The sequence below is a fragment of the Neolamprologus brichardi genome, chromosome 23 (assembly GCF_056152115.1).
Source record: "Neolamprologus brichardi isolate AB-2024 chromosome 23, ASM5615211v1, whole genome shotgun sequence".
Classification (NCBI taxonomy): Eukaryota; Metazoa; Chordata; class Actinopteri; order Cichliformes; family Cichlidae; genus Neolamprologus; species Neolamprologus brichardi.
Window position 1 is genome coordinate 6,222,638 of NC_142125.1, and position 9,878 is coordinate 6,232,515.

Below are 9,878 nucleotides of genomic sequence, written 5' to 3' on the forward strand. Positions count from 1 at the left end.
GTCTGTTGGCAGGTAGATTAGCGTTTAGATGTGAGAGTCGAGTCACTCTTCTCATCTACCTCTTAGCAAGAGGCATATTTCCCAAAATGTTTTCTTTAAACACAGGTGTGCGCTTTGGTTTGGAGTGTTTGCTGAGTGATATTAGAGTGATGTATACCTTCACTTTGTTGCTCCTGTCTCAAATGATCTCAAGCCACCCTTCAGACACACTCACAGGATTTTTCTAAATAACATTTAAAGCTTTTTTCCCCCCATTTGCATCTGCTCAGTCTCAGTACTGTCAGATAGTATTGTGCTAGCTGTGTACCCAAAAGCGTAGCTATAAATGAATGTATGAGCATCGGGTGAAGGAGAGCAGAGCTAGTGATCACAGTTACAGATAGAAACGTTCTCACTTGGCCTGTCAGGAATTAAACACCTTCTAATGTGGCTTTGAGAAACTTTAATGACCAACAGGTTAGTCTGTGAGCTCCCTCAGTTATTTAACAGCCTTCTCATCTACCCGGCTGTGGCTGACGTCCATTTCAAGCTTCAAAAGCAGGAGATCCTCTCTCTGTGCACAGCAGCAGGGGGTCTGTAGCACTGCGTGACAAAAAGTGACACCACACACATCCTGAAGTGTAACTACAAAGAAGCATGCCACAGGCAGAGCGCTCAGAAGGGACTTCATGGAGTGGCAAAGAGCTTGTTGTTCTATTAGCTGCTGATGAAATGCCAACAACACAAATTACAGTATAAAAGGAGTACGGACAAGTGTGTTTAGACTGGATTTGTACCACAATACTCAGTTTAGCCTTTGGTCTTTTTGTGCTCTCCCCTCGCTCTGAAGAATAAATTGGATTTCTGCATGATTGCCCAAACTGCTTGTTCCAATCTTAAACACTTCAGGTGCTGCTCCGGTTCATTCACACATGAAGAGCAAGACACATGTTTCGGAAATGATTTCTCAGAAGTTTCAAATGAAATTATTAACATGCTACAATCTGGAGCAGTGTTTAAATGCCTAATGTCTAAAATGAAATCAAATGAAATTAAAATTTATTTCTATAGCATAATAATTATTATTATTGAATTATAATACAACAAAGTTGACCAAAGTGCTTCACGGTCGGTCAGAGCAACAGCATAAGACAGAATAAAAAACAGTTAAAAAAAATGCTGCAGCACGCATTCTGACCAGAACTGGGAAGTTTGCCTGTATCACTCCTGTTCTAGCTGACCTGCATTGGCTACCCATAAAATACCGCATCCAATTTAAAATACTGCTGCTTACGTTTAAAATTACCAACAACACAGCACCAAGCTACCTTAAGGAACTCCTTAAATCGTATGTTCCTGCCAGAGCATTAAGATCATCTACTCAGTTACTCTTGGTGCAGCCTAGATCTCGGCTGAAGTCTAGAGGTGACCGGGCTTTTGCCCTGGCTGCACCAGAGTTGTGGAATAACCTTCCGATTGTGATCCGGGCGTCTGATTCCATCCAATCTTTTAAATCACGGTTAAAAACCTATTTGTTTAATCTCGCCTTTCCTGCTTGTTAATGCTCGCACCTGACTTTTAGACATATTCTATTTTTTCTTATACATATTTTTATGACTTGTGCTTTTATTATGTTTTTATTTTGATATGCATTTTATATTACCCCTGTGTATTAGTGACATTGACCTGTGAGGATATTTGATACTTTGCTAAGGCCTTATAACACTCGTGTTACTTCTCTGTCTCTTATGTTAAGCACTTTGGTATACCGCTGGTTTTTAAATGTGCTCTATAAATAAAGATTGTTGTTGTTGTTAAAAGGAGGGCAGGAAACAATATGGGTAAACAGCATAACTAGCCACGAAATAACAAACTAGTTTGAATCAAAAGCCAGACCAAAATAATAAGTTTTAAGACGCAATTTAAAAGACTGGATGGACTCCGAGGACGGAATATAAGGAGGGAGGTTATTCCAGAGTCTGGGTGCTACGATAGCAAAGGCCCGATCACCTCTGGACTTCAGATGAGACCGCGGTTGCGTCAGGAGCATTTGATTGGAAGATCTATGTCCTCTATTAGGAATATACAAATGGAGGAGTTCGCATAGATAGCTGGGAGCCAAATTGTTTAGAATTTTAAAGGTAAATTGATACAATGCAAGTTGGCTAAAACTGGTGTGATGTGATCATAATTTCTAGTGCCAGTTAAGAGACGCGCAGCTGCATTTTGAACTAACTGGAGCCGGTGACTAGAGGAATATGGGAGGCCCGAGTAGAGAGAATTACAGTAGTCCAATTTGGAAGTGATAAAAGCATGAATGAGCTTTTTAAGATCCTTCAAGGGAAGGCATGGCTTTGCTTTAGATAGATCAAGATCACACACACACGTTTATATAACTCCTATAAAAAAGATCTCTTTAATCTGACTTTCTGCACACTTTGGTTTGCTTATTTTAACACCACCAAAGTATGGGAACGGTTTTTACTCGAGAAAATCAATATGAATTAGATTTCAGTGCTTGTGAGATTTGTTCCAACATTTCTGCGAGGACGAGCGAATTGTGATGCATAAAAACCCAGTTTATCATCCCAAGACTCTGTTTAATAGTCTATCAAGCTGCTGGAACAATTTAATGGTTTTAAAATGTAGATTTTCCAGAGATGGAAATTAAGTATATGTCTGAATTTTGAAGATTTGTCAGCATTTAAGCTTGTGTAGTTCCCCATTAAAAAAACAGCACAGCTGCGAGACTGAAAAGAAGAGATTGATTGGGAGTTTAGTTTTTAGGATTCACATCCGTGCTCACATCATATGTTTGTTTCTCTTCTTTTGCCCACTCTCATTTCTGTCGCCTCTCACGTCCACCCCATTAACCCGTTACACCTCGTCGCTCAAACGTTCAGTTTTTTGCCCTTCCCTTTCCACCTCACATCCTTTGTTTACTCCCTCCATGCTCTCTCTCTTATTTCACATGTTCTCATTATTGTGATTTTCTTCAGAAGCCATAATGAAAGTGGCGAGATGGTGTTGTTGTATGCAAGCGGGAAATGAAAACAGAGGCGGCAGCCAAACACGTGACTCTAGCTGTGACCATCGACTTATCCGGTGTATCCGTGCCTTTTCCATTTTCACCCCAGCATGCTTCCTTTTTTTTATCATCAGTGTTTTATTTTGAGTTTCCCTCCTCGCCCCGTGTCCCCCTCCACCCTATGTTCAGCTTTTCATCTGTCTTTGTTTGTCCATCTGTCATGTACCTCTGCTGTTGTCAGTTTCCTGATGGGAGGACCTGGGTGGTCTCTCCTTTCCGACAAAGGAGGAAATGCCAGTCTGGTCAGCCAGTAAGTGAGATATAAGTTAGACAGCAGTGGCCTTGTAACAGTAGCTGTTCCCGTTGTTGTGTTGAGAGGAAACAAGGTTTTTTGGATTGTTGTGATTCTTGTGTTTGATCAACTGATTGTGTTGTTTTGTGATCATGTTGACACTAAAGAACAAAACCTGTTCTCAGCAGGTTAAAAAAGTGACAGGAAGCTTCTTATTTGACAGTTTCCTTTATTTTCATCTTCTTTTGAGTATTTGTTTCCTCACTCACTGACAGCTTGCTTTGTTTCTCTTTGCACCTGTGTAGTTAGTGTGTTTATTGCAATGTGCTGAGCTTTGTGTGTGTGTAAATATACACGTGCAAGCGTGTGACATCCACCTCCATCCCTGTTACCTGTTGCCGTGTTGCAGCGGCTTCCCTATCTTAAAGGGCTGGTACCCTGAGAATGATAATGGCGAGACTTTTTAGAGACTCTAAACAACACTGAGTTCAAACAAACAACAACAACATAAAACAAAAGGCATGTTTGCTTGTTGGAAAAGGGGAAAAAGACATCTTGTTCCCTTGCTTTTCTTTGACGAGGATGCTTTCTGTGTCTGTGTCTGAATGTCCCGGCATCCTGGCTACCCCCCCGCTCGCCATTCCCATCTCCTCCTTCTCGCTCCTCATACTTCCCGCTTGGATGATTTAGCAACTCATCCCTTGCTTTGCTCCCCAGGACTTAGTCCAAATGTTACAAAACACCAAGACATGGGATTCAGGCACACATCACTGAGGTTCATCTTAATATTTACATGTTTACAGCATTTTTTTTGGTTTGTTTTTGTATAAGATATTAACATCATGTTCAATTCAGCCAGGATGAACACATCCTTCCAAACACTTTCAACGTTCACACTCTCCAGTATGTCTCAACAACATTCCTCCTTAATGCATCCCTAATTTTCATTTCCTGTCTTGTCTTTTCTCCTGTGATCTCCTGTGTCTTTCTCTCCTGCCTGCCCCTGCTGCTTGTCTCTGTGCCTCTGGCCTTTCCTCTGTCCCTCTGGCCCCCTCTGCTGTGGTGGGTGTGTAAAAACAGCCTCCAGAGGACAGGACCTGGGTGTACTCTCCGCTACACTATGGCTCAGAGTCTAAGGCCCTGCCAGATGGGGATTGGGAAAGAGAGACAGTAAGTGAGATGCATCGGACTAAAATATGAAGCACAGAAAGTTCCCCCCAGAAGTGGAATGAAATTTGTTCGGGACCATGTTTGGGTTTGTTCTTAGGGAAGGATGAGCTGTAACGCTACACTCTGCACGAAGCTGCTACAGTAAATGTAGGCAAAGCTTCTCAGGTCCCAAAGTCCATTACTATTTCAAGAGTACGCTCGGTCTGCGTCCAGAAACCCACTCCTACATTACAGCATTCATTGTTCATTGACAAACGGGTGGAAATGGTCATCGACTGCCTCTGTGATCATTTAGCCATCCCGCGTCCCTCCAACAACAAGCTGCTCAGACTTTAACACACACATCCATCGGCTCATGTGTCACCAGACCGCCATGGCTCATTCTGCTTAAGCCGTTTAGACTAACCTGACAAGTTGCAATTTATTGAACATCAAAACCCGGTTCTGAGTTCTTTTGAGTTTATGAGGAACGAGTTTATTTTCTGGTTTAAGTTTATATTTAAATACTACCGAGTTTAACAGTTATGTAAATTAGACAAATAAGTCACTCAAACTTATGCAAATTTAAAGTCAGAATGGCGTTTAGGTCACTTTAGTTTGGGTTTGTTAACTTTACGAGGTGTCTGTGAGCCAGTCTACTTTGTTAATGTCGCTTTAATGCAAAAGCGACATTAATCTGTTTTTTTCCTCATTTTGTTTTTCCATCTGCTTCTCACGCTAGACCTTTCTTTACTAAGTAGCCCCCCCCCCCCCCCCCAAAAAAAAAAATGACAAAACATAAACAAATCTACTATTTTTTTTAAAAAATGGCAGAAAACAAAAATCAACAGCTCATACAACGCAGAGCTCCACTTTCTTATTGTAAACGTAAGATGTCAGTATAATTTGGCCAATTACACTCCATCAGTGTGACATCATCATGTGACTAGAGTCATGTGACTGAAAATGCAGCATCATCGTCTAATGAAGAGCAGCAATGCTCTACTGACAGATTTTGACCCCATCAGCTGCATATAAAGCCTCAGTCATACCTATAGCCTAAAGACCAGTCAGCGAATCCCTGGCAACAAGCAGTCGCTAGGGAAAATTCAGCTCAGTTCAATTCAGTTTAACAGTCTGCCAAAATAGTTTATCCCCAATCAGTTGATGAGGGGTTGCTGAAGGTTGCTAGCACTAAGTGAAATAAGGTGTTGCACTGAAAACTTGTGTGATTGCGTTGATCATTAGCAGATTCCAGAAATCACCTGTAGTTTGCAGCGAAGACGCCGGCACGTGTGAAAACGGTCGCCAACTGCGCGCCGAGTGGTCGTGAAACTGTGAAAAGTCCGATGCAAGACGGAAATGGAGACTCTTTGCTGTCAAAGTTGCACATTTGGAAGCATTTTGTTTGTAGCAATTTGAAGCAATTTTTAAACTGAAGGCGAACGTTCTCCGTTTCTCGTTTTTCAAATTTCACTCCTGTTCAGCTTCACAATTTACATGCAAGTCAGCGTCTCCTATGCAAACTATGGGCAACCATGGCAATCTACTACCAACCACAGCAATCACAAGGATTTCAGTATCCTCTTCGCTGCAGATTTCACCTTCCAGCAGCCAGTCACCAACCGGTCATAATTATAATAATCCAGAAAGGTTATGTCATTGGTAAACAAACAAACTAACAAAAAAACTGCCGTTTCAAACTTTAAAACTTGTACGTCAGCTGGTGAGCAACATGAGCTAAAGTGTAGAAAGTATCATAGTTTGATTGGGATTGTTTAGACAGTCCAGGTAAAAAAGTGTGGTTTCTAGAAGATACAAGAAATATTTACTATATGTGGGATTATTGCTGGGAAATCAGACTAATCAGACGGCCGTAGCCTGTAAAAAGTATTTTATTTTTTTTATACCTGCCTTTACCTGCTGTTAAGGAACTCTGCCTGAGCTCACTGTCCTGGCTTCCTGTTTGCTTTTCATCTGTAGCTGCACTTTGATTTGATGGCTCGGTGTTTATTTATCATTTCCAAATAATTAATGAGAGTTTACAGGCTGCATACCCAGGGGGGAAATGAAACATTTTCACTCTTCTGAATGCATTAACTCAGTCTGTCTGTCTCCCAACAGTAAATCCTGTTTTCTGGCAGACAGGAGTGAACGTCTCAGCGGAGAGGACTCATCAGTCTGAAGTCCAGACCTCAGTGGCGGCAGCGCGATCTCTGTCTGAACCAGGATTTAAAAACATGCATACAGAAACACACTGAGAGGAAAAAGTGACTGTACCAGAGTACCAGAGGGAGAAAAAAACCCTGACAGTGATGATATCACTGGTTTGCAACCATCCCTGCCTTTCACCCTTTGACAAATGAAATTTATTACATCAGTTTAATAAATAATTGTATGTGTGACATAGTGCGCATAAGGCCGTATGTAGTCTTGTATGTTTGACACACCCAAAAGACCACGATAACCTACTTTTTGTTCTGTTTCACACTAACACAGCCCTCCAACCGACTCTTTCCCGACGAATCTCTGAAAGTCATTTTTATTCGTGATATCCTTTATGTTGCAAAGCGGTCACACATACTAGCCAGCAGTCATCTCCTGGGTTCTGTGATCAAACAAAACCACAAGAAGCTCATTAAAACATTGATCCACGACACAAATACGGGTTAAAAAATCCTAAATTGAGTGGATGCTCCTTATAGAAATGTACCTCTAAGTTTTAAAGTATTAAAGTTTTCCATTTTTAAGCAACTGCTCATCTTTTGTAGCGAGGCTTTAATGAAGCTATATTAATGCTACTACTGCCTTCGGTTCTCAATAAAGAAAATGAATGGCACATCCAGAACTAGGAGCATATAAAGTAGTTTCTCCCAGTAAGGAAACCTAATTTGAAGAAAAATGAAATTAAACTCGTTAATCTCAAAATGATCTCCAGTGCAATTACCTTAGACTGGAACATATCAGTCATCCTGTGACTGCACTGGCTGCTGTGTTTCCAACCAGTTCGAAGGAAATCTCCAGCTCAGTGGTTGTAATTGCTGCCAGTATGGTGCCCATTTCCATTATGCCGCTGCTGTTGAAGTTAATTAGCTGTGTCTGCTTTTCCATGATAATCTTACCAGAGGTCATCATCACAAAATTCAGAACAGTTTGATGCTAAAAGATTTTTGCAAAACCAAGTGTGCAAAAGTACGTCTTACTAGGCAGCCACCATAGCCTAACATAACTCTTTTTTTCCCCTGAGGCAGTGGATTACTCTTCTGTATCCCGTGATGTTGGAGGGCCCACTTTGAGCCAATCAAAGCAGAACATCCAGATATCTCTGTCATCCTTTAAAGTAGTGAAAATATGCAGTTTAACTTTAAAAAACATGTTCATCTACAGCATTATTAAAACTTAAGTCCTGTTGTTATGTTTTCATTTCTAAACTTTTCTTCAGCTGTTTTTACTACTGTGAACTTTTATTTATTTGTCTGTTTGTATTTGATTGTAATATTCACGACTGGTACTTTTCACTCATTTTTTTTAAATCTATTTGCATCCAAAGACTTTTAGTTTTTGTTTTGCTCATTTTCTTCACTGCGGTATTTTGTTCTCTTTTTCACGTGTTGTCTAATCCAGTGTTGTTTTCCACTACACCACATGTTGTTCCAATAGCTGAGGGTGATGACTCTTGCCTTCAAAATAGAAGGCGTCAATTACAACACTAAGGCAGCAGACATTGTCATTAGAGTAATTTTCACGTCTACACAATGTCTTCCGGTGTTGCCCTGCTTTCGGACCGACGTACAGGGATCATTTGTAACAGCAGAATCAGCATATCAGTTACTTTTTCTACATCACCTCCTCACGTCAAGAAAATCGGGGAATCTTTCCAATGTTTGTAGATGTAGAGCACCAGTTGTAGTGTTTGCGGTCGATATCGTAGCCGTTACCTGTATATTCCAGTGAACGCAGTGCGTGTTGGCTTGGTGAGACACAGCAGTTTGTGAATGGGTTGAATGTCGTTTGCGCTCATTAAAAGGACCTGAAGACGAACTAGTGGTAGAGGCCAAATAAACGCTCGTCACATTATCCAGAAGTCATATTTTCGAGTTCTTAGATAAGAGTCTCTGCTCGCACGTGCTGATATTTGGACAGTATTTATTTTAGGTTTGTGTGTGTGTGCACATGTGTCTGTGACATCAATCAAAGTCATTGTACATTTAGTGTTTACTGTAGTCTCTCTGTGGCTGACATCTTAAAGATTTGAAGGTTTTTTTGGGTTTTTTAAACTAACTACAGGCAGTTTCTTCGGTTCGTTGGTACCTTTTTACATGTGTTTGTGTGTAAGGGAGGTTACATCAATGTCAGCTGTTGTAAAATAAGAATCGGTTTGTTCTCATGACGTGCAGTGGCCAGTTGTAATCAGTTTGCTGTTGTTCATCAGATGAAGACCATAGCAGCAATATTTTGTACAGTTAAGCTTTTACGTTAATTGCCTTATTAGGAAATTTTACATATAGGTCTGTTGTTTATATTTTTTTTCCACTTGTGCTGTAATATTTATTTTTCGTTCTCATAGTTGTGCTCCCGAGAATGTGTACATAAAACTATAAATACATATATAAAGATATACAAATATATTTTCCATTTGAATCGGGAAAATATTATTTTTATTTGGTTTCATTTTTGCTGCTGGGCAAGAAATGATTGCAATCTACATGATTTTACTGTACCATATTCTTCAGTGTGTTTATTGAGATGCAGCTGCTGTATATTTATGGTTTGCGAACCACGGCTGTGTCTCTGTATGATATCCAAAACCGAAAGATTTGTGGGGTTTAATGTACATGCAGATCAATAGGGATTCTTCCAACTGTTCAGCTGTGTCGTGTGTGTTTTCAAATCCCTGTGTGCCCTCATCCAATAGGGAGAGTCCTTTACAGAGACATAGCATGATATCAAAATGAATATGCATATCAGAAATGTGTATTTATGTATATCTGTGTAAATTCATCTATTTATACACGAGGATAAATAGATGACTGTGTGTGCGTGTGTTTGGACTCAATCAGAATGAATACGAAATAAAGCAGTTCTATGAATTGTTGTCCGTGGAGATGATGTGTTTTAGTTGGTTCTTCGTTGGGTGGTTTTTCTTCTTTTGGCGGCTCTGTTTGACCACATTGGATCATCTGCCTCCATGTCACCATAACCACAGCATCCACCTCTGTAACACCAACCCTCTACATGTCCTCCTTCATCCGTGAAGCTTCTCTGAGGTCTTCCTCTTTTCCTCCTGCCGGTCAGCTCCATATTCATCATCCTTCATCCAACATATCCACTGTTGCGCACGTCCGAACCATCTCAGCCTCGTCTCTAACTTTGTCTCCAAACACCTCAGCCTCAGTTGTCCCTCTGGTCTAACTTCTAATCCTGTCCATC

At 40.6% G+C, this 9,878-nt stretch overlaps 1 protein-coding gene across 3 annotated transcripts in view; it reads left to right on the top strand.

Moving 5' to 3' along the window:
- The window catches only part of pip5k1ca (phosphatidylinositol-4-phosphate 5-kinase, type I, gamma a), a 54,356-nt gene extending 44,813 nt beyond the window's left edge, over window positions 1-9,543 (top strand). Inside the window, exons 17-18 of one of the 3 annotated variants that reach the window (XM_087835964.1) lie at window positions 4,380-4,469; window positions 6,573-9,543. In XM_087835964.1, coding sequence (XP_087692090.1) covers window positions 4,380-4,469; window positions 6,573-6,575 — 93 coding nt within the window. In that variant the 3' untranslated portion in view covers window positions 6,576-9,543. Of the gene's footprint in view, window positions 1-4,379; window positions 5,202-6,572 lie in introns of those variants that run through there. The other 2 variants (XM_087835965.1, XM_087835963.1) reach the window with 2 other exon arrangements.
- The last annotated feature ends 335 nt before the right edge of the window (window positions 9,544-9,878 follow it).